Genomic DNA, 25,792 nt, shown 5'->3' with positions numbered 1-25,792 from the left:
GGTGCTGGGAAAACTGGAAAGCCACATGTAAAAGAATGAAAATTGACCATTCTTTTTCACCATTCACTAAAATAAAGTCAATGTGGATCAAAGACCTAAAGCTGAGACCTGAAATCATAAGGCTTCTAAAAGAAAATGTAGGCAGTACACTCTTTTTTTTTTTTTTTTAAAGATTGGCACCTAAGCTAACAACTGTGGCCAATCTTTTTTTTTTTTTTTTTCCTGCTTCATTTCCCAACTCCCCCCTGGTACATAGTTGTATGTCTTAGTTGCAGGTCCTTCTAGTTGTGGCATATGGGATGCCACCTCAACGTGGCCTGATGAGTGGTGCCATGTTTGCGCCCAGGATCTGAACCCTGGGCCACCGCAGAGGCATGCACGAACTTAACCACTGGGCCACGGGGCTGGCCCCTGCAGTACACTCTTTGACATCAGTATTAAAAGGATCTTTTTGGACACCATGTCTTCTCAGAGAAGGGAAACAATAAACAAATGGGACTTCATCAGACTAAAGAGCTTCTTCAAGGCAAAGGAAAACAGGATTGAAACAAAAAAACAACACACTAACTGGGAAAAAATATTTGCACGTCATACATCTGACAAAAGCTTAGTATCCATAGTATATAAAGAACTCACACAACTCAACAACAAAAAATCAAACAACCCGATCAAAAAATGGGCTGGAGACATGAACAGACATTTCTCCAAAGAAGATATACGGATGGCCAATAGACACATGGAAAGATGTTCACCATTGCTGTACATCAGGGAAATGCAAATCAAAACTATACTAAGATATCACCTTACACCCATTAGAATGACAAAAATAACTAGAACAAATAGTAACAAATGTTGGAGAGGTTGTGGAGAAAAAGGAACCCTCATATACTGCTGGTGGGAATGCAAACTGGTGCAGCCATTATGGAAAACAGTATGGAGATTCCTCAAAAAATTAAAAATAGAACTACCATATGACCCAGCTATCCCACTACTGGGTATCTATCCAAAGAGCTTGAAGTCAGCAATTCGAAAAGTCCCATGCACCCCAGTGTTCATTGCAGCATTATTTACAATAGCCAAGATGTGGAAGCAACCTAAGTGCCCATCAACAGATGTTTGGATAAGGAAGATATGGTATATATAGACAATGGAATACTACTCAGCCATAAAAAAGAACAAAATCGTCCCATTTGCAACAACATGGATGGACCTTGAGGGAATTATGCTCAGTGAAATAAGCCAGATAAAGGACAATCTCTGTATGACTCCACTCATATGAGGAATTTAAACATGTGGACAAAGAGAACAGATTAGTGGCTACCAGGGGAAAGGTGGGGTGGGGGGTGTGCACAAAGGGTGAAGGGGTGCACCTACAACATGACTGACAGACGATAATGTACAACTGAAATTTCACAAGATTGTAACCTATCATTAACTCAATTTTAAAAAAGTAATAAAAAAACACATCATAATCAAATTGCTCAAAACCAGTGATGAAGAGAAAATCTTAAAAGCAGCCAGAGAAAAAAGACATGTACACAAGAACAAAGATTGACATCAGGTTTCTTGTTAGAAAGAACTGGAGTGAAAAGAAAGTGAACAACATCTTTAAAGATGAGAGAAAAACTGTTTACCTAAAATTCCATAACCTGCAAAATTATCTTGCAAAAATGAAAGCAAAATAAAGAAATTTTCATATTTGCAAAGAAAGAATTCATCACTGACAGACCCATATACAAGAAATGTTAGAGGACATCTTTCAGGTTGGAAGGATTAAAAAAAATATGTTTTTAGGGCCAGCCCTGTGGCTTACTGGTTAACTTTGGTGCGCTCTGCTTTGATGGCTTGGGTTCTGTTCCTGGGCATGGACCTACACCACTGGTCGGCAGCCATGCTGTGGCTATGACCCACATACAAAATAGAGGAAGACTGGCACACATGTTAGCTCAGGACAAATCTTCCTCAAAAAAAAAGACGAAGATTGGCAACAGATGTTAACTTGGTGTGAATCTTCCTCAGCCAAAAATAATAATAATAATAATAATGAGATAAAATTAATCATTTTTAACCATTTTACAGTGTACAATTAAGTGGTTTTTAGTATATTCACAGTGCTGTACAATCACCCTCAGTATCTAATTTCAGAAAATTTCCCTCCAAAAAGCAACCCTGTACCTCCCAATTCCTCTCTTCCTTCATCTCCTGGCAACGACTAAACTATTTTCTGTTTCTAAGGATCTGCCTGTTCTGGACATTTCATCTGAATGGAATAATACAATCATACAATATATAGCCCTTTGTGTCTGGCTTATTTCATTTAATATTTTCAAACTTCATCCATGTTGTAACATGAATGATTACTTAATTCCTTTTTATGGATGAATAATATTCCATTGCATGGTGTATTAGTTACTCAGGCCACCATGACAAAAGCCCAGACTGGATAGCTTAAACAATAGATCTTTATTTTCTCACAGTTCTGGAGGCTAGAAGTCCAAGATCAAGGTGCTGTCAGGGTTGGTTTGTGGTGAGACCTCTCTTCCTGATTTGTAGACAGCTGCCTTTTCACTGTTGTTCTTACATGACCTCCTCTCTGTGTGTGCACGAAAGAGAGAGCTCTGATGTCTCTTCCTCTTTTCTTTTCTTTTTTTTAAAAGATTGGCACCTGAGCTAACATCTGCTGCCAATCTTCTTTTTCTTCTTCTCCCCAAAGACCCAAAGTACATAGTTATGTATTCTAGTTGTGAGTGCCTCTGGTTGTGCTGTGGGACACTGCCTCAGCATGGCCTGACAAGCGGTGCCATGTCCACACCCAGGATCCAAACCTTGAAACCCTGGGCTGCCAAAGCAGAGCATGTAAACTTAACCCCTTGGCCATGGGGTCTGCCCCTCTTCCTCTTTTTATAAGGATACCAACCCTATAGGATTAGTGCCCCACCCTATGACCTCATTTAACCTTAATTACTTCCCTATCTCCAAACACAGTCATATGGGAGTTAAGGCTTTAACATATGAATTTCAAGGGGGACACCATTCAGTCCATAATACATGGATATATCAAATTTTGTTTATCCATTCATCAATTGATGGACATTTAGGTTGGTTCCACTTTTTGACTGTTATGAATAATGCTGCTGTGAACATTCTGCACAGGCTTTTGTGTAGATATATGTTTTCAGTTCTCTTGGTTATAGACCTTTGAGTGGAATTGCCAGGTCACATGGTAATTTTATGTTTAACTTTTTGAGGAACAGCCAAACTGTTTCCACAGTGGCTGTACCACTTCACATTCTCACCAGCAATGTATGAGGGTTCCAATTTCTCCACATCCTCACCAACATGTTATTGTCCTTTTTTTTTTTTTTTTTAATATAGCCATCTAGTGGGTATGAAATGGTACCTCATTGTGGTTTTGGTTTTGATTTGCATTTCCCTAATGAATAATTATGGTGAACATCTTTTTTTTTTTTAAAGATTTTATTTTTTCCTTTTTCTCCCCAAAGCCCCCTGGTACATAGTTGTATATTCTTCATTGTGGGTCCTTCTAGTTGTGGCACGTGGGATGCTGCCTCAGCATGGTTTGATGAGCAGTGCCATGTCCACGCCCAGGATTCGAACTGATGAAACACTGGGCCACCTGCAGCGGAGCGCACGAACTTAACCACTCGGCCACGGGGCCAGCCCCGATGCTGAACATCTTTAATGTGCTTATTAGCCATTTGTATATCTTCTTTGGAGAAATGTCTATTCAAGTTGTTTGCTCATTTTTTAATTGGGTTGTTTGTCCTTTTGTTGTTGAGTGTAATTCTTTATATATTGTGGATACTAGATTCTTATCCACATGATTTGCACATATTTTCTCTCATTTTGTAGGTTGTCTTTTCACTTTCTTGATAATGTCCTTTGATACGCAAAGTTGTTTATTTTGATTAAGTACAAGTTATCTACTTTTTCTTTTGTTGTTTGCCGTCTTGGTGTCATATCTAAGAATCTACTGCCAAGTCAAGCTCATGAAGATTTACTCCTATGTTTTCTTCTAAGAGTTTTATAGTTTTAGCTCTTAAATGTGTGTCTTTGATCATTTTGAGTTGATATTTTGTATATGGTGTGAAGTAAGGGTCCAACTTAATTCTTTTCCATGCAGTTATCCAGTTGTTCCAGCATCATTTTTGAAGGGACTATTCTTCCCTCATTGAATGGTCTTGGCATCCTTGTTGAAAATCAATTGGCCATAGATATGTGGGTTTATTTCTGGACTTTTGATACTATTTCATTGATCTATATGTCTGTCCTTATGCCAGTTCCACACTGTTTTGATTACTATAGCTCTGTATTAAGTTTTAAAATCAGGAAGAGTGAATCCTCCAACTTCATTCTTTTTCAATATTGTTTTATATATTCAGGGTACCTTGCATTTCCATAAGAATTTCAGGATCAGCTTGTTCATTTCTGCAAAAAGGCAGTTGGAATTTTGATAAGGAATGCACTCAACCTGTAGATCTACTTGGGGAGTATTGCCATCCTAACACTATTAAGTCTTCCAATCCATAAACACAAGATGTCTTTCCATTTCTTTAGGTCTTCTCTAATTTCTTTCCATAACGTTTTGTAGTTTTCAGTGTACGAGTCTTGCACTTCCTTGGTTAAGTTTATTCCTAAGTATTTTATTCTTTTTGATGCTATTTGCAATACTGTGATTTATAATAAATATATATTTGGTCATTCAGATAATCAAGATATATTTCTTATATACAGGCATACCTCATTTTACTGTGCTTTGCTTTATTGCACTTCACAGATACTGCATTTTTTACAGGACCCTCCACCAGCAAAAATATTACAACTTGCCATAGGCTCAGATGATGGTTAGCATGTTTTAGCAATAAGGTGTTTTTCAATTAAGGTAGGTACATTTTTTTTTAGACAATGCTATTGCACACTTAATAGACTACAGTCTAGTATAAACATACTTTTATATGCACTGGGAAATCAAAAACCTCGTGTGACTTGCTTTATTGTGATATTTGCTTTATTGTAGTGGTCTAGAACTGAACCTGCAATAACTCCAAGGTATGCCTGTATGTTTGGTCTTTGTCCACAGTTCCTGGTTCACAGCTCCCAAAACTCTTGGAATTTCCCAAGTGTTGAGAGTAATAAAGGCATCTTTCATTATGTCAATGAGGTGATTTTTGGAAAATACCTAAGGTTAGAGGGTTGGAACTTTCAGTCCCACCTGCTGACCTCCAGGGAGGGGAAAGGGCTGGAGATGGAGTTCAATCATCAGTGGCCAATGATTTAATCAATCATATCTATGTAATGAAGCCTCCATAAAAACCCAAAAAGACAGAGTTCAGAGAGCTTCTGGGTTGGTGAACATGTGGAGACTGGGGAGAGTAACATGCCCTGTCTTGATACCTCACCCTACGCAACTCTTTCATTTGGCTATTCCTGAGTTATATCTTTTTACAATAGTAATCTATAAGTAATATGTTTCTCTGAGTTCTGTGACCCACTGTAGCAAATTAATCAAACCCAAGGAGGGGGTTGTGGGAACCTCTAATTTACAGCCAGTTGATCAGAAGTACAGGTACCTGGACTTGCAACTGGTGTCTGAAGTCAAGGAGGAAGTCATGGGGACCGTCAATCTGTAGCTGGTGTGTCAGAAGCACAGGTAATAACCTGGGCTTGTGACTGGTATCTGAAGGGGTGGGGGACTTAGAGGACTTCAGTCTTATAAGACTGAACTCTTAATCTGTGAAATCTGATGCTATCTTCAGGTAGTCTCAGAATTGAGTTGAATTGCAGGACACTAAGCTGGTGTCCCAAGAATTGCTTGTTGGTGTGGGGAACTCTCTCCCCACATGTTGGAATTAGGCTTCAGAACACCCCAAAGACTATTATAAATGAATTTTCTTAATTTCATTTTTGATTATTCAGTGACATAGGCTGGAAGAATTTTGACAAGCATGATAGAGAAGGCATAAATTGCCTTGAACAGACATAGTGGAGATATGATTTGGAGGACGCTGTAGGGGAGGGCTCAGAAGGAAACGATGAACATGCTATTAGAAAGTGGAAGAAGAGAGATGCTTGTTATTTAGTGGCAGAAAGCTTACTGAAATGGTCTCTTGTGGTCATGTGGAAAGCAGAACTTTTAAGTGATGATCTTGGTTATGTAGCTAAGGAGATTTCCAAAGTTTTGAAGGTGAGGCCTGATTTTTTTCTTGCTGCTTATAGAAAGACAAGAGATGAGAGATTAATTGAGGGAAAAACTATTAAACATAAAGTAACCAGGACTTAATTTTGAAAATTCTTAGTCTCTCTAGATGGCAAAAGATTTTAATTGAAAGAAGGCTGTCAGACCCCCCAAATTCTACTGGCAGGAAGCAGCCTGATAAAACTACTTAGCTGCAAACATGTGCTACCTTTCATGACAAAGGATGACTTAGAGGGCGAGACCAAGAGCCCAAAGGGTGGAGCAGAGAGTTGAGAGGATTACTTCCAGGCCTGAAACTTAATGAAGGAACTCCCAATATTTTCCCAGCTGGATTTCAGAATTACTATGGACCCTTTTTGACCTTCCATTTGCCCTCCTTTTTAACTGTAATGTCTGTAACTGTTATCCTTTCCCTGGCCCCCTATCGTATATTGGGTATGTTGGGGTCAGATAACTTGTCTCTAGGAGTGGAATGGCTGGATTATATAGTTAGATGTTTATATACCTGTGTATGTAAGCTTTAGTTTCACAGGTCTATAAAAAGAAAGGAATTATGCCCCAGTAAATTTTCTTGTTTTTTTTTTTAAAGATTTTATTTTTCCTTTTTCTCCCCAAAGTCCCCCTGGTACATAGCTGTGCATTTTTAGTTGTGGGTCCTTCTAGTTGTGGCACGTGGGACGCCGCCTCAGTGTGGCTTGATGGGCGGTGCCATGTCCACGCCCAGGATTCAAACCGGCAAAACCCTGGGCCGCCAAAGCAGAGCGTGCGAACTTAACCACTATGCCACGGGGCCGGCCCCGCCCCAGTAAATTTTCTTAATGTATTATATCCAGGAACTTCCGGCAATAAAAAGGAATAAACTCTTGACACACAATAACATGGATCAATCTCAAAATGATCATGCTAAGTGAAAGAAACTGACAAAAGAAGAGTAAATACCATATGATTCCATTTATATGAAACTCTACGAAATAAAAACTGATCTATAACGACAAAAAGAAGATTAGTTGTCACTTTGGGATTGTGGGTTGGGGAAAGGCAGGAGGGAGGGATTACAAAGGTCATGAATTTTTGGCGGTGATTGTTTACTATATTGACTGTTTCATGGTTTCATAGGTGTATACATAGGTCAACTTGTCAGATTGTAAACTTTATATCAACCATTCTTCAATAAAGCAGTTTAAAAATGTATTTGCCACTCGTACATGTCTTTTTCTCACAAATAATTATATTCAAAGAGAAAGCACAATCTCTATTTATCATAGACTAGGCCTTATTACTCATCCACTCATTCTCAAATATTTTCTAAATATCTGTTAGTTTCTGTGGGAAATACAAATATGAATCTTTTGCACTAATGAAGCATATAATCTAAGACACTGGTTATGGTTTGGAAATCATAAACAATTATTTTTTTATATTGTTTTCAAAAAGATCCTTACCAGAAGCAAATCCCTCCCAGTGACTACGCGTCAACTGCTCCATACAACTCAGAACCTTGCTCCACACATCGTCAAACACATAAGCAAGGACATCTTCTTTCATGCAGTAAAATGGAGCAATGGGAGGGTACCCTAATTTCTGTTTCTCTGTAGCTGCTTCTGATTTCTTTCCATGAAGCTCCTCTTCCCTGTAAGAGAAGTAAGAGGGAAAGACTTCATGGTTATTTTTCACAGAGTGTTCACCACAGGCCTTTGTACTTCTTAGGAATGTGATTTATGCCCCCTACACTACCCTTTGCCAGGTATATGTAGCACATTTATTAAGTTGCCTGCATTTCCCTTTTTACCCCCTTCCCACCCTACCACTCTGCCAAAAAATAGAACCAAAAAAAGAAGACTGAAAATCACTGTACATTTTTTAGCTTTAAACAGATGAGTACTGTCAATTGAACAACAAACTATGACAAGCATACAGAAATACTCTTTTTGTTGTAACTGGATAACATTTAGATTAATATTAATGTGACACATGTAACTGTGATATGCCGCATAATTTTTTTAAATGTTTTTAGGAAGATTAGCCAAGCTAACATCTGCTGCCAATCCTCCTCTTTTTGCTGAGGAAGGCTGGCCCTGAGCTAACATCCATGCCCATCTTCCTCTACTTTATATGTGGAACGCCTGCCACAGCATGGCTTGCCAAGCAGTGCCATGTCCGCTCCCAGGATCCGAACTGGTGAACCCCAGGTCGCTGAAGCAGCACGTGCAAACTTAACTGCTGCGCCACCAGGCTGGTCCCTATGCCACATAATTATTTGAGGTAATGATTCATTAGAGAAGTAGTCCCCATACATTATTGAAATTAGTATAGTTTTACTAATCCAAGTAAACATTTGGTAATTGGCTGGAAAGGAAAAGGAGGGGAGCCCGACAGCACAGGAAGATACTCTGAAGCTCTTCTGGAGATGTGTATCTATAAGCCAGAAACTCCCAGTTAGCCAAGTCTTTCTCTTCTCTCGCAGGGAGTGCCAATAGCCCCAGAATTCTGGGGAAAAAAATCTAGCTCATGGATGTGCTTACCTATGACTAATGTATTAGAAACTAAGACAAAGCAAATTCTGGAACTGGCTAGGGGTAGGGAAAAATATCTCCCAGGCTCTACAGTGAAAATTACCCCTAGGGCAGCACAGGTCTCCAAAATTAAATAGAAAATAGGCAGGAAAGGAGGATGCTAAGAGGTTTATGCAGGGCAGCCAAAGATTCTCTTTGCTTCTCTTTTCCCAAGGAAGAGCTAGCCTGGCATTAAGTGGGGGAGGAGGCTGATTAGTATTAATTGTATTTCACTTTATATTTCTTTTTAGAGAAGATAACACATTCATAAGACAAAAAAAATTCAAATTGTACAGAAGGAAATGTATGTATGTAGTGAAAAATAAGTCCCCTACATCTCTATCCTCCAGTCGCTATTCCCAGAAGCAAACATTATACACTGGTCCAGAGAAATAGTTACATTATACACTATATTACACCTTGCTCTTTCATTTAACAATATATCTTGGCCTTTGATCCTGATCAATACTTATAAATCTCCCTCTTTTAAAAAACAGCTGCAGAGTATTCCATTGGATATACCATAATACGTCTAACTAAACAGTTATTGATCAACCAACCCTTTGCTCTTACAGTCAATACTGCAATTAATATCCTTGTATGTAGTTCTTTGGCAACATGTGTATTATATCTGCAGGATAAATTCCTATAAACAGAATTTTTTTTTTTAAAGATTGGCACCTGAGGTAACATCTGTTGCCAATCTTTTTTTTTTTCCCCTGCTTCTTCTCCCCAAAGCCCCCCAGTACATAGTTGTATATTCTAGTTGTGATGCCTCTGGTTGTGCTATGTGGGACGCCGCCTCAGCATGGCCTAATGAGTGGTATCACGTCCACGCCCAGGATCTGAACCAATGAAACCCTGGGCCACCAAAGCAGAGTGCGCAAACTTAACCACTGGGCCGGGACCAGCCCCCTAGAAATAGAATTGTTGAGTCAAGGGGTATATGCATGTCAATTTGAAAGATATTGCCCACTTTCCACTAAAGAGGTGATATAATTCTTCGGTGGTGAAAGAATATGCCTATTTTCCCATTCAAAAAATTATCAAACTTCTTTATCTTTTGTTCTCTGCCAGGTCTGACAGAAAAAATAGTGTATCATTACAGTTTTAATTTGCATATATAATTGTGAATGAGATTGAATCTCATTTCATATATTTAAAATTCATTTTCTTTTTATATGAACTATTTATGTTCTTTGCTTGTTTCGTCCTTAGTCTTTTCCTTATTGATGTACATATTAAGGAAATAAAATCTTTGTGTATGTATGAACTGCAAGTATTTTTGCCACTTTATTTGTCTTTTGACTTTATGATTTTTTTCTATGCAGAAATTTCATTTTACGTAGTCATTTTTAAGAATTTCTTAAATGACACAAATTTCATGCTATGATTAGGAAGGATTTCCCGATTCTCAAATTATTTTTTAAAAAACAATCTTTCATATTTTTTTCTTTTTTTAAAATTTTTTTTTATTGAGTTAATGATAGGTTACAATCTTGTGAAATTTCAGTTGTACGTTAATGTTTGTCAGTCGTGTTGTAGGTGCACCCCTTCACCCTTTGTGCCCACCCCTCACCCCACCTTTCCCCTGGTATCCACTAAACTGGTCTTAGTCCATAATCTTAAATTCCTCATATGAGTGGAGTCATACAGAGATTATCCTTCTCTCGCTGGCTTATTTCACTTAACATAATTCCCTGAAGGTCCATCCATGTTATTGCAAATGGAATGATTTTGTTCTGTTTTGCAGCTGAGTAGTATTCCATTGTATATATGTACCACTTCTTCTTTATCCATTCGTCTGTTGATGGGCACTTAGATTGCTTCCATGTCTTGGCTATTGTAAATAATGCTGCAATGAACATTGGGGTGCATAGGACTTTCGGGATTGCTGACTTCAAGCTCTTTGGATAAACACCCAGTAGTGGGGTGGCTGGATCGTATGGTAGTTCTATTTTTAATTTTTTGAGGAATCTCCATACTGTTTTCCATAATGGCTGCACCAGTTTGCATTCCTACCAGCAGTGTATGAGAGTTCCTTTTTCTCCACAACCTCTCCAACATTTGTTACTATTTGTTCTAGTTATTTTTGTCATTCTAATGGGTGTAAGGTGATATCTTAGTGTAGTTTTGATTTGCATTTCCCTGATGATCAGCGATGATGAGCATCTTTTCATGTGCCTATTGGCCATCCGTATATCTTCTTTGGAGAAATGTCTGTTCGTGTCTCCAGCCCATTTTTTGATTGGGTTGTTTGATTTTTTGTTTTGAGTTGTGCGAGTTCTTTATATATTATGGATATTAAGCCTTTGTCACATACCTGACTTGCAAATATTTTTTCCAACTTAGTGGGTTGTTTTTTTGTTTCAATCCTGTTTTCCTTTGCCTTGAAGAAGCTCTTTAGTCTGAGGAAGTACCATTTGTTTATTCTTTCTATTGTTTCCCTTCTCTGAGAAGGCATGGTGTCTGAAAAGATCCTTTTAATACTGATGTCAAAGAGTGTACTGCCTATGTTCTCTTCTAGAAGCCTTATGGTTTCAGGTCTCAGCTTTAGGACTTTGATCCATTTTGAGTTTATTTTGGTGAATGGTGAAAAAGAATGGTCAATTTTCATTCTTTTACATGTGGCTTTCCAGTTTTCCCAGCACCATTTATTGAAAAGATTTTCTTTTCTCCATTGTATGCCCTCAGCTCCTTTGTCGAAGATTAGCTGTCCACAGATGTGTGGTTTTATTTCTGGGCTTTCAATTCTGTTCCATTGATCTGTGCACCTGTTTTTGTACCAGTACCATGCTGTTTTGATTACTGTGGCTTTGTAGTATGTTTTGAAGTCAGGGATTGTGATGCCTCCAGCTGTGTTCTTTTTTCTCAGGATTGCTTTAGCAATTCGGGGTCTTTTATTGCCCCATATGAATTTTAGGATTCTTTATTCTAATTCCGTAAAGAATGTCATTGGGATTCTGATTGGGATGGCGTTGAATCTGTAGATTGCTTTAGGTAGAACGGACATTTTAACTATGTTTATTCTTCCAATCCATGTACATGGAATGTCTTTCCATCTCCTTATGTCGTCATCCAATTCTTTCAGAAAGGCCTTGTAATTTTCATTATATAGGTCCTTCACTTCCTTAGTGAAATTTACCCCAAGGTATTTTATTCTTTTTGTTGCGATTGTGAATGGTATTGTGTTCTTGAGTTCTTTTTCTGTTAGTTCATTATTGGAGTATAGAAATGCTACTGATTTATGCAAATTGATTTTGTACCCTGCAACTTTGCTGTAGTTGTTGATTACTTCTAAGAGTTTTCCAATGGATTCTTTGGGGTTTTGTGAATGGTATTGTGTTCTTGAGTTCTTTTTCTGTTAGTTCATTATTGGAGTATAGAAATGCTACTGATTTATGCAAATTGATTTTGTACCCTGCAACTTTGCTGTAGTTGTTGATTACTTCTAAGAGTTTTCCAATGGATTCTTTGGGGTTTTCTGTATATAAGATCATGTTGTCTGCAAACAGCGAGAGTTTCACTTCTTCCCTCCCTATTTGGATTCCTTTTATTCCTTTTTCTTGCCTGATTGCTCTGGCCAGGACCTCCAGTACTTTGTTAAATAAGAGTGGTGATAGAGGGCATCTGTCTCGTTCCTGTTTTCAGGGGGATGGCATTCAGTTTTTGCCCATTGAGTATGATGCTGGCTATGGGTTTGTTTATACGGCCTTTATTATGTTGAGGTAGTTTCCTTCTATGCCCATTTTGTTCAGAGTTTTTATCATAAATGGCTGTTGGATCTTGTCAAATGCCTTCTCTGCATCTATTTAGATGATCATGTGGTTTTTATTCCTCAGTTTGTTGATGTGGTGTATCACGTTGATTGATTTGTGGATGTTGAACCATCCCTGTGTCCCTGGTATGAATCCCACCTGATCATGATGTATGATTCTTTTGATGAATTGCTGAATTCGGGTTGCCAAAATTTTGTTTAGAATTTTTGCATTTATGTTCATCAGTGATATTGGCCTGTAGTTCTCTTTTTTCCTGGTGTCCTTGTCAGGTTTTGGTATCAGCGTGATGTTGGCCTCATAGAATGTGTTTGGAAGTGTTACATCTTCCCTAATCTTTTGGAATAGCTTGCAAAGGATAGGTATTAAATCCTCTCTGAAAGTTTGGTAGAATTCCCCAGGAAAGCCCTCTGGTCCTGAGGTTTTATTCTTTAGGATGTTTTTGATTGCTGTTTCAATCTCTTTCCTTGTGATTGGTCTGTTCAAATTGTCTGCCTCTTCTCGAGTGAGCTTTGGGAGATTGTAGGAGTCCAAGAATTTATCCATTTCCTCTAGGTTATCCATTCTGTTGGCATATAGTTTTTCGTAGTATTCTCTTATAATCCATTGTATTTCTGCAGAGTCTGTTGTTATTTCTCCTCTTTCATTTCTGATTTTGTTTATTTGAGCTTTCTCCCTTTTTTTCTTTGTAAGTCTGGCTAGCGGTTTGTCAATTTTGTTTATCTTCTCAAAAAACTAGCTCTGTGTTTCATTGATCCTTTCTACTGCCTTTTTTGTTTCAATAGCATTTATTTCTGCTCTGCTTTTTATTATTTCTCTCCTTCTGCTGACTTTGGGCTTTATTTGTTCTTTTTTCTCTACTTCAGTTAGGTGTACTTTAAGGTTGCTTATTTGGGATTTTTCTTGTTTGTTAAGATGTGCCTGTATTGCGTTGAATTTTCCTCTTAATACAGCTTTTGCTGTATCCCATATGAGTTGGTATGGCATGCTATGATTTTCATTTCTTCCCAGGTATTTTTTGATTCTTCTTTAATTTCTTCAATGATCGATTGCTTGTTCAGTAGTGTGTTGTTTAGTCTCCACATCTTTGTGCCTTTCTTAGCTTTTTTCTTGTAATTAATTTCTAGCCTTGTAGCACTATGATTGGAGGAGATGCTCGTTACTATTTCAATTTTTTTAAATTTGTAGAGGCTTGCCTTGTTTCCCAACATATGGTCTATCCTTGAGAATGTTCCATGTGGACTTCAGAAGAATGTGTATTCAGCTCTTTTAGGGTGAAGTCATCTATATATGTCTATTAAGTCCAATTTTTGTAGTTTTTCGTTTAGCTCCACTATTTCCTTGTTGATTTTCTGTCTGGATGATCTGTCCATTGATGTGAGTGGGGTGTTGGGGTTCCCTACTATTATTGTGTTACTTTTAACATCTTCCTTTAGGTCTGTTAATAGTTGCCTTATGAATCTTGGTGCTCCTGTGTTGGGTGCATAGATATTTATGAGCTTTATTTCTTCTTGATGAAGTGTCCCTTTGATCATTATCTATTGTCCCTCTGTGTCTCTCTTTCCCTGTCTTATTTTGAAATCCACTTGGTCTGATATAAGAATTGCAACACCTGCCCTTTTTTCCTTGCTATTAGCTTGAAGTATTGTCCTCCACCCCTTCACCCTGAGCCTGTGTTTGTCCTTGGGGCTGAGGTGTGTTCCTTGGAGTCAACAAATTGTTGGATCTTGTTCTTTAATCCATTTTGCCACTCTGTGTCTTTTTATTGGAGAGTTTAATCCGTTTACATTGAGAGTGATTATTGATGCATGTGGACTTAATGCTGTCAATCTGTTGCTCATTATCTTGTTTTCCTGCATTTCTTTTCCTGTGTGCTTTAGTCTACCCATTTAATACTGCAATTTTTTATGCTGGGTTTCTTAGATTTTTCCTTATTTATGACTTGTGACTCTGTTCTGTATTTTATTTTAGTGTCTATCCTGAAGTTTGTATTTAGAATCTCGTGTATAATATAGTCTGTTCTCTGGTGGTCTCTTACTTACTTGACCAATACTGATTTAGACCCTTTGCTCTTCCCCTCCTAAATAATTATTTTCATTTCTTATTCCAACTCATGTTATGAATTTGTAGTTAGAGTGATAAGATCGTCCTTGCTTTGGTAGTTTCCTTACCTTTACCGTAATGCTATAGTTGAATATTTGCTATCCTGTTCTGGTTCTATCCATCGGTCTCCCTAGTCTGTGGATTGTGACCCTTTTCTCCCTTTTTTCTTTTTTCAGGTATGAGAGCCTTCTTGAGGATTTCTTGTAGTGGAGGGCTTTTGGTTACAAATTCCCTTAACTTTTGTTTGTCTGGAAAAGATTTAATTTCTCCCTCATATCTGAAGGAAATTCTTGCCAGATAGAGTATTCTTGGCTGAAGATTTTTATCTTTTAAAGCTTTGAATATATCACTCCATTCTATCCTAGCTTGTAAGGTTTCTGTAGAGAAATCCGCGGACAGTCTGACAGGCACTCCTTTATAGGTTATTCTCTTTTTTTCTTACTTCCCTGAGTATTCTTTCCTTATCTTTCCTTCTTGCCAATTTTACTACTGTGTGCCTTGCACTATGTCTTTTTACATTGACAAATCTAGGAGATCTGAAAGCTTCCTCTACACACATTTCTCCGTCAATCCCTAGATTTGGGAAGTTCTCTTCAATAATTTCGTTAAGCACACTTTCTGCTCCATTTTCCTTTTCCACATTCTCGGGAATTCCTATGATCCTTATGTTCTTACTCCTCATTGAATCCACTATGTCTCGGAGATTTTCCTCGTTTTTTTTAAATTCTTAGTTCTCTTTCTTCCTCTGGAGCCATTCAGCCTGTCTATCTTCAATTATGTTAATTTGCTCTTCTATGGAGTCTACACGGCCATTCAGGGAATCCATATTCTGTTTTATCTGGTCCATTGTGTTTTTCATCTCTAGTAATTCTGTTTGATTCTTCTTTATGATTTCAATCTCTTTTGTGAAGTAACTCCAGAACTCGGCTTGTTTCTCTATCTTTCTCTCTACCTCATTGAGTTTTTTTATTATAGCTGCTCTGAACTCATTATCACTTAGTTTACCTAATTCCAAGTCCTCAGGACTTAATTCTATGTTTTTATTGTTTTCCTTCTGGTCTGGGGCTTTTATAAACTGCTGGATGGTAGAGGAGCAGTTTTTTCACATGGTGGTAGAATTTGGTTGCAGTTACAGCCTGTCGCCACTAGATGGGGGTCGAGAGCTGCGTGTTATGAGCTCTCCGCCTTCGGGCAAGATGGCTGCGCCCAGTGGCTTTGCCGGGAGGGAGGGGCTGCTATTCTCGCGAGCCGATCTGGATTCAGATCAATTCTGTTCTCTGGTCTCCCGAGGCCCTGGGTTTATGGGGTCCATGTGGACAGAAGCTTTCCGCCCGTCACCGGGTTTCCACTGAACCAGCAGCAGGAGTCCTGGATGATCCCCTGGTCGCACGGCTCCTCCCCGGCTCCTTCCTGACCCGCGCCGCAGCAATCGCAGACTCTAGGGCAGGGAGCAATGTTCTCTCCTACCGTTCCAGCGCCTCCAAGGCTGTAAGCAAGGTTTATGATCTCTGCCTTCTTGGTATTGTAGGTCTCTAACGTGTTGGCATTAGATTTATTCTCTGAAATTCAGTTTTTCCAATCCTTTCTTGTATTTTGGAGGGGAGAGAATCCCGGGTCAGCTCACCCTGCCATTCTGCTCCGCCTCATTGTTCCTCAGGCGCCAATCATTTCTAGGGCTCCTGGGTCCCCTGAGTCCTTCCTACAAGCCACAGGACAGGCACAGTTAAAAGCCTGACAGAAGCCGCAGCACACCCACCAGAGAGCAGCGAAGCACACGGCACCATATTTTTTCTTCTAAACTTATATATCATGTGTTACATTTAAATTTTCTATATGTGTAAAATTTATTTTATGTAAAAAATAAGTTAAGACCTTTATTTTTTCCCAGATGGTTTGTTTTTCTATGTTGCACCAAAATCATTTGCTGAAATTATTGTACATACTCATTTCATGTAAACATAGTTCACACCTCTTCAACTGCTCTTTTAAAAAGTTTCAGAGTTTCCAAGAGTCACTGGTGATAATTTACAGAGGGTAAAATCAAAATATGTGGAGAAAAAAAATTAACTTATTTAAAAATGTTTAACCTCAGGTAGAAGCAAATGACATGTGGAAGAAGAAAATACACAAGGAAGTCTGGTATGTGGAAGCAACAGGAATTTATATCAACTAAGCACATGAACTCTGGAGACCTGAGAACTAATTAGAAAATAACAGAAATTGATATAAATCTAATTATAAGTAATACTGGTAGTATACTTTAGAAAAAAATAGATATTAATACACAAAATAGGAGGGGAGTAAAAAGCTTAAAAGACATAATACTTACATATCTGTGTGGTCGAATGCTAAGTATTCCTCTATTATTCCTTCAGAGAAGATTACACAGTCTCTCTCTTCTCTTTCCATAGAACACAAGCTAGGTGATTTGGCAATGGAAGATGCTTTATGAGCATAAGAAGATGAAAGATGTAACTTCTTTCCCCTAATACCAAATCTGGGAGAGGAAAAACAGTATTCATTAGGTACAACATAAACAGTTCTCACAGCAACTCAGTCACACGAGTTTCGACTCAAAGTCCCTTGCCGTGGTGACACCTTCCTGGCCTACTCTAAGCCTTAATACCTATTATTTCTCAGAACAGGAAGAATAAATACTAGCCTTAGACCTACTCTGCTTAGGTGTATCATGCAGTATCAAATACTGCTTTCTATCTTTTCAGATGCAACAGCTATGGCTATAAAATAAGTTCTTAAAAAAATCTATGAATTTTCATAATTATATCTTTAAGGTACCTCAGGAGGTTATATGCTTATTTCAATAACTCCATCATTATTCAAAATGCTCCTTAAGGGCAAGGATCTTCTCTATTTATATTTAAATTTCTCTTCCTACTCAGGTATTCAATGAATATGTGATGACTCATTCATTCAGCAGGTTTACCGTGGAGAAAGTCAGTCAAATTTGAGCATTTTTTATTTTGAGGAAGATTAGCCCTGAGCTAACGTCTGCTGCCACTCTTCCTCTTTTTGCTGAGGAAGACTGGCCCTGAGCTAACATCCGTGCCTATCTTCCTCCACTTTATATGTGGGACACCTACCACAGCATGGCTTGCCAAGCAGCGCCATGTCTGCACCCAGGATACCAACTGGCGAACCCCGGGCCGCCGAGAAGCGGAATGTGCAAACTTAACAGCTGTGCCACAAGGCCATCCTGGAGCAATACAATTTTTAAAAATGGCTCTCAGTTTAACCAAATATTAAACACAACCAATATACGCTTTGCGTTATTCTTTATACTTTTTTGTACCTTAAATATTTCTTTTTAATGGGGAAAAAAGAATAAACCTATGGCACTTTTCAGCAAGGCTAGTAGGAAAATCTTACTCATGGACATTTTGGAAATATGTATCAGAAGCCTTAAAATAAACATACCCATTGATTCACTGGTTTCATTTGTAGGAATTTCCTTCAAGGATATGACCTACAAGATTTAGCTATAAAAATTATCATCACAGAATTGTTTATAATTGTCAAAAATCAAAACTAGCCTGTTTCAAAACACAGGATTGGGGATTAGTTGTTTACATAATGGTATATTCATACAATAGAATACTATAAGATCATTAAATTAATAACGTGAGAGAAAATGGAAGATGCCTACAATAAAAGGGCAAGAGTAAAAAGATTACAAACTATGTATAGTAATTTCATAAAGTTACACAATTAGGTGGTAGAGAATGCTAGATGCCCCCCAGTATCCATGCTCCCCTTCTTTCCTAGTAAATCATGCCAATTTAATTCAGGAGAGCAATACATCAACCTCAAAGACTACATTTCCCACTAACTTGCAGGCAGATATACCCAATGAGATATGAGCAGAATTGTTATGTGGGACTCTGGGAAGGCTGTTTAAAGAGCCTAGGCTATAAGGGGTAGCCTTTTACCATTCTGCCTTTCCTCCTTTCTGCTACCTGGGAAGTGAATGTCATGTTTGGAACTCTATCAGCCATCTTGGACCATGAAGAAAACTTCAGGAAAAACATCCTGGGCTAACATGGTCTAGCAGAAAGAAGAAAGGGTCTAGGACCCAGAAAACACCATACCACCACGACACTATCTTTAGATACCCTTCCTCCAGACTTCTTTTAAAAGAGAAAAAAACCTTCTCTGTTTTGTTAGCCATTAAATAAAGTGTATGGTTTGTAGGAAGTGGTTGGAAAGGTATGATGAGGCCAGATTGTGAAGTACTTTATGTATTAATTTGGGCTAATTGATAGCCATGGAAGGTAATTAAAGTTTTAAAGAAGGGGGATGACAAGATCCTTGCTTTAGAAGATCACTGTGGTAGTGATGAAGAGGATAATGTGGTTAGGAGGCTAGCAAAAAAAATGAAGCAAGAGCTGCTAAGCTGAAAAGAGCCTAGACCATGGCAGAAGGCATGGGGATGGAGAGATGGTAAGAGATGAGAGAAACAGTCTGGAGAACCATCATATCTAAACCAGATGGTATCACTGTTTATAAACGTCTCTAAATTTGAGACTTAAGGTTTTTTAAGTCTCTGTTCTGAAATTCTAAAATAGTGATTCCCAAATTCCAGTCAAAAGATTTTTGCCAATCCATGACAAAATTTTTACTGATCTACATCAAAATGAGCAAAATACAGACAATACCCAGTAAGACTGCCAAATACCTTGCTTAAAAAGGAATGTCCTTATTTTGAAATTATGTACTTCATGCATTTTTGTGTTAATATGTCTTTTCTTTTATAAAATAGTTTTTTATAAAAAAGTTTTATCATAACATGACAAAATTTAAAGCTGTCAAACTCATATCAAAACACTTCATTCCCAACATTCCATATATTATTGTGCTATTGTATCATTCCATTTATATTATTAACCAACCATTTTTTAAGTCAGTGGTAACTAATGGAATTATTTACTTTGAGGAAAAAAATATATACTTCCTAACAAAGTATAGGCCTTTCTGTTAGTAAAAAAAATTTCAGTTAGATGAGACAGAAAAATGTTTCCATTTCCCCTAAAGCTGCATCAAAAAACACATAGTATTCTACATCATAAAACTGTCTTTGCAAATGTTAGTTCTAACAAAGGAATTTTCTAAATCATCAGACTTAAGCGATTACCATGTCTGGAAAATAACCCTTATCTCCTAAAATGTTTGTAATTCTTTTTCTTACTAAAATAATAACAGTAGTCTTACCTAATAATGTATTGCCCTGGTAGTAGTATTTAAGTTGAGATCTGTTTTCTTGTGAGAGGAAAAAAATCATTGGCACTTTATTCTTCTCCCACATGCCTGGAGGATAGAATAACTTTGCTAGGTTCCTTATTTAAAAAAAATTGGAGCCAGCCCATCCAGATGCAGGCCTTAGGAGGTGGAATTCTGCAGCCTTCTTGGAGGTGATCACTGCAAGGCCCTCATGGGTGGTTGCAAGAAACAAGTGGCCAAGAGCTCTCCTTCCTGACTAGGATCTGAAAAGTACAATTAACCACTCTCAACTCCATTTCAGAGCAACCTTATCTCCCAGTGGACCTCTAGAAATGACCTCTGGAAATTACAAGAAGTTGTGATTTCATGATGCCAAAAGGAAGAAAACATAACTTAGTACACTGGAAAGGAAATATAATTGTGGCTGGTCCTTCCAGTAGAAGAAGTGAAAGAGTATCTCCATAGCTTTGGAGAGCTTCTGAAAGATCTTTTTATTAATTGGCTGATTTCTTTATTTATTTACTTTTTGGAGAGGAGATTGGTCCTGAGCTAACATCTGTTGCCAGTCTTCCTCTTTTTTTTCCCTCCCCAAAGCCCCAGTACATAGATGCATATCCTAGTTGTAGGTCATTTTACTTCCTGTATGTGGGATGCCACCATAGCATGGCTTGATGAGTGGTGCAAAGGTGTGCACCCAGGATCCAAACCGGTGAACCACATGCACGAAAGCAGAGCACACAGACTTAACCACTCAGCCACAGGGCTGGCCCCTGGAAGATCTTCATGTCTAAAAAAAATCTGATTTGTGATTAGCTTGACTGGTTCTTGCATTTAAGACAGTTATTTAAAAAAAAAAAATCAAAGAAAATGAAAGCAAAAGCTATAATTTTAATGAGTGACATGAGGGAGGTGAGCTTAGGACAAATAGCAGCCATATCATATCACTTTAATGATTTTTTTAAATTGTGGTAAAAAATATACATTAGTTCATTTCATGTAGTTTATCATATAAATATGATGTTTTAATTTAGTAAAAAAAAAAAAAAGTAGAATGCTAACCATGTTCTAGGCACTGTGCTAGGGATTAGAGATACAAAGAGGAAGACACAGTATTTTTGTTTTGTTTATTGTACCACTTTCCTCTGGCTCAAGAACTCCTCAAGAATGGAAACTGGACCAAATGCCTTGTTTAATACATTTGAGATCAGAAAGAAAGCCAGTGGGAGGATTAGTGAATGAGAGAGAGAGAATGACAGAAGATAAAGACAGAGATGTAGGCTGGGGCCAGCTTATGATATAATTTTAGATTTTAAGCTTAAATTCAGTGGAAGCTATTGATGATTTTTAAGTGGGAGACAGAAAGGATCAACCTTGAATTTTAAAAGGAAAATCTGACATAATGTGGAGAGGCAAGAATGGATATAATTTGAAATGTTATTTTTGTAGAAAGTCTCTGTAGTTGACAAACCTCATATTTTATGGCAAACTGATTTGTTAAACTGAAACAAGTCAAAATGAATTCATGACACATTTTTCCATACCTCTTACTACCAAAAGTGGCAAAATAGCAGCAGCAGCACTAACTTACATACCTTCACTACCCAAATTTTGTTCTCAAATACTATTAACCGCTCAAAGTAATTAGGTCTTCTTGAATTTCAGCTGATTCAATGTCTTAAAGGAAGAAAAAATTGAGGATGGGAGTGGAACATCCTACTGTAACCAGAAAGCAAAGATACAGTCAAGACAAAAACAAAGGAACCAGCTGGACATGGCCAAGTTTTAACAATTTGAGCATTGATAATAATTACGGTTAATTAAAATATGTTAATATTTTGAAATGCTATGAGTTCATAATGGTACTCAAGAGCGAAAATATCAAGTGTAGACAAAGTAGTAGTTACATGAAAGAAAATATCATGGATTACGTTTAATTTATTATTGCTTTTCAGAATTAGTGGTATGCTAATAGGGCTGGATAATTTATTTCATCTAAGTATATGTCTCTGTATAAAGTATAGATAGGTATTTGTTTTATCTGTATACTAATTATTGAAAACTGTCAGTCAAATAATCCAGAAAAGCAGAATCAAAAATAAGAAGGGCCAATCAGTAGTGGTGGTAGCAGGTAGAAAGGAAAGAAAGGAGGTCTGCACTATCTTGCAGAATGATGATTTAGCCAGATGCCCTAAACAAGGAGGAGCTAACTGCTCAGACTTGATTCCTTATTTCCTTGGAGATGAGATCTCTAAATGAAACTACTACTTGTAGTTATAAAATAATAAGGCAGATATAAAGTTTATACTAACAGATCAGGTAAATATCTTAATGACAGGACAGTAGTCATATAATTTGGCCAGTGAGAATTAAATAATACATCATTTATGTGGGAGACATTAGTTTGTAAAAAACCTGAATTTATATAAAAGGAGAAAACTTATAAGGCTTATTCAGAGTGACATCAGCGACATGGTGGAGTGAGCTCACCTGGGACTCTCTCCCCTCCAAATTACAACCAAAAAGATCAACTGCTTTCCAACCAAAAAAAAAAGATCCCAATAACAGAAATCGTCAGAGACCCACAGCAGCCAAATGACGGAGGGCGGAGAGGCGGGAGCCCCCTTGGAGGAGCTGGAACAGGGTAAGAGAGATCTTCACTTCCTCCCCTAGAGACTGGGATCGCTGCTGCAGGTGAGGGAAGGAGTGGAGTAGGGGCCGCATGACCACGGGATCGTCCACACTCCCACAGACTCATGAAGCGGAAACCCTCTAATGAGCGAAAGCTTTCACATGGGGGGTCCCCCTCCCGGTGGGGCCCCAGGAAACCAGAGAGCAAGAGCTGAACAGAATCCAGGTCTATGTGCGAGAGAAAGTGCCCCTCCTCCTCCAACCCATGCTGCGCCCTGCCATCGGCTGAAGGCAGAGGGCTCAGAACGTGCGGCTCTCGACGCCCATCTAGTGGCGACAGGCTGTAACTGCAAGAAATAATAGCATCATGCGCAAAAACCCCTCCTCCACCATCCAGCAATTTATAAGAGCTCCAGTCCACAAGGAAAACAACAAAAACACAGAAGTATGCCCTGAGGACTTGGAAATAGGTAAGTAAGAGAAAATGAGTTCAGAATAGCTATCATCAAAAAACTCAATGAGGTAAAGGGAAATATAGAGAAACAAGTCAATGACTTCTGGAGCTACTCCACAAAAGAGATTGAAACTATAAAGAAGAATCAATCAGAAATACTAGAGAAGAAAAATACAATGGATCAGATAAGACAGAATACGGATTCCCTGAATGACCGTGTAGATACCATAGAGGAGAAAATTAGCATAATCGAAGATACACAGGCTGAATGGCTCCAGACGGAGGAAGAAAGAGAACTAAGAATTAAACAAACTGAAGAAGATCTCCGAGAAATAGCTGACTCAATGAGAAAATGCTACTTAAGAATAATCAGAATTCCTGAGGGCATGGAAAAGGAAAATGGAACAGAAAGTGTGCTCAAGGAATAATAGAAGAGAACTTCCCAAATCTAGGGATTGAGAGAGAAATGTGTGTGGAGGAAGTTTTCAGATCTCCTAGATTTGTCAACATAAAAAGACCTACTGCAAGGCATATAGTAGTAAAAATGGCAAAAATGAACGACAAAGAAAGCATTCTCAGGGCAGCAAGGCAAAAGAAAATAACCTACACAGGAATGCCTATCAGACTTTCAGCAGATTTCTCTACAGAAATCTTGCAAGCTAGGAGAGATTGTAGTGACATATTCAAAACTTTAAAGGATAAAAATCTTCAGCCAAGAATACCCTATCCAGCAAAAATATCCTTCAGATATGAGGGAGAAATTAAATCTTTTCCAGACAAACAAAAGCTAAGGGAATTCGTAGTCACAAGACCTCCACTACAAGAAATACTCAAGAAAGCTCTCATACCTGAAAAAAGAAAAAAAGGGAGAAAGGGGTCACAAAACACAGAGTAGGGAGACAAATAGATAGAATTGGAATAGGATAGCAAATATTCAACTATAGCATTAGGATAAAGGGAAGTAAATCACCAAAGCAAAGACAATCTTATCACTCTAACCACAAACTCACAACACAGGTTGGAATAAGAGATGAAAATAATAATTTAGGAGGGGAGGAGGAAAGGGACTGAAACAGTCTAGGCTAAGGAAGTAAGAGACCACCAGAAAATGGACTGTTATACACGAAATTCTGAATACAAACTTCAGGGTAGCCACTAAACTAAAGAACAGAACAGAGACACAAAACATAAACCAGGAAAAATCTAAGAAACCCAACATAAGAAATTGCAGAAGTCAATGGGTAGGCTAAAACACACAGGACAAGAAACAAAGGAAACATAGGAAAACCGGAAAATGAGCAACAGAATGACAGCATTAAGCCCTCCGGCATCACTACTCACCCTCAATGTAACCGGATTGAACTCTCCCTCAAAGAGACACAGAGTGACAAAATGGATTAAAGAACAAGATCCAACAATTTTTTGCCTCCACGAAACACACCTGAGTTCCAAGCACAAACATAGGACCAGAGTGAAGGGGTGGAAGACAACACTCCAAGCTAACAGCAAATAAAAGAAAACAGGTGTCGCACTACTTAGACAAAACAGACTTCAAGATAAGGCAGGTAAAGAGAGACATAGAGGGCCAATATATAATGATCAGAGGGACACTTCATCAAGAAGAAATAACGCTTATAAATATCTATGCACCCAACACAGGACCACCAAAGTTCATAAAGCAACTATTAACAAACCTAAAAGAAGATATCAAAAATAACACAATAATAGTAGGGGACCTCAACACCCCACTCACATCAATGGACAGATCATCCAGACAGAAAATCAACAAAGAAACAGTGGAGCTAAACGAAAAGCTAAAACAGGTGGATTTAACAGACATATATAGAACACTCCATCCAAAAACAGCAGAATACACATTCTTCTCAAGCACACATGGAACATTCTCAAGGAGAGACCATACGTTGGGAAACAAGGCAAGCCTCTATAAATTTTAAAAAGTTGAAATAATAACAAGCATCTTCTCTGATCATAATGCTGTAATGCTAGAAATTAATTACAAGAAAAAAGCTGAGAAAGGCACAAGGATGTGGAGGCTAAATAATATGCTATTGAACAAGCAATGGATCATTGAAGAAATTAAAGAAGAAATAAAAAAATGCCTGGAGACAAATGAAAATGATAACATGCCATAGCAACTCCTATGGGATACAGCAAAAGCTGTATTAAGAGGAAAATTCATCGCAATACAGACACATCTTAACAAACAAGAAAAATCCCAAATAAGCAATCTTAACCTACACCTAACTGAATTAGAGAAAGAAGAACAAACAAAGCCCAAAGTCAGCAGAAGGAGAGAAATAATAAAAATCAGAGCAGAAATAAATGCTATTGAAACAAAAAAGACAGTAGAAAGGATCAATGAAACAAAGAGCTGGTTCTTTGAGAAGATAAATAAAACTGACAAACCCCTAGCCAGACTTACAAAGAAAAAAAGAGAGAAAGCTCAAATAAACAAAATCAGAAATGAAAGAGGAGAAATAACAACAGACTCCGCAGAAATACAACGGATTATAAGAGAATACTACAAAAAAACGACATGCCAAAAAAACAGATAACCTAGAGGAAATGGATAAATTCTTGGACTCCTACAATCTCCCAAAGCTCACTCGAGAAGAAGCAGACAATTTGAACAGACCAATCACAAGGAAAGAGAACGAAACAGCAATCAAAAGCATCCCAAAGAATAAAACCTCAGGACGAGATGGCTTTCCTGGGGAATTCTACCAAACTTTCAGAGAGGATTTAATACCTATCCTTTGCAAGCTATTCCAAAATTAGGGAGGATAGAACACTTCCTAACACATTC

The 25,792-nt window shown here is 38.0% G+C and overlaps 1 protein-coding gene across 5 annotated transcripts in view; it reads right to left on the bottom strand.

Moving 5' to 3' along the window:
• The window catches only part of FAM149B1 (family with sequence similarity 149 member B1), a 67,134-nt gene that overhangs the window by 18,769 nt on the left and 22,573 nt on the right, over positions 1 to 25,792 (bottom strand). For all 5 annotated transcript variants that reach the window (XM_070566062.1, XM_070566071.1, XM_070566057.1 and 2 more), the window contains 2 exons: positions 16,978 to 17,145; positions 7,660 to 7,847 (listed from right to left, as the gene is read on the bottom strand). In XM_070566062.1, coding sequence (XP_070422163.1) covers positions 7,660 to 7,847; positions 16,978 to 17,145 — 356 coding nt within the window. The remainder of the gene's footprint in view (positions 1 to 7,659; positions 7,848 to 16,977; positions 17,146 to 25,792) is intronic.

Source organism: Equus przewalskii, chromosome 1 (genome assembly GCF_037783145.1).
Source record: "Equus przewalskii isolate Varuska chromosome 1, EquPr2, whole genome shotgun sequence".
NCBI classification, from domain to species: domain Eukaryota; kingdom Metazoa; phylum Chordata; class Mammalia; order Perissodactyla; family Equidae; genus Equus; species Equus przewalskii.
This window is presented reverse-complemented; position numbering and strand designations above follow the sequence as displayed.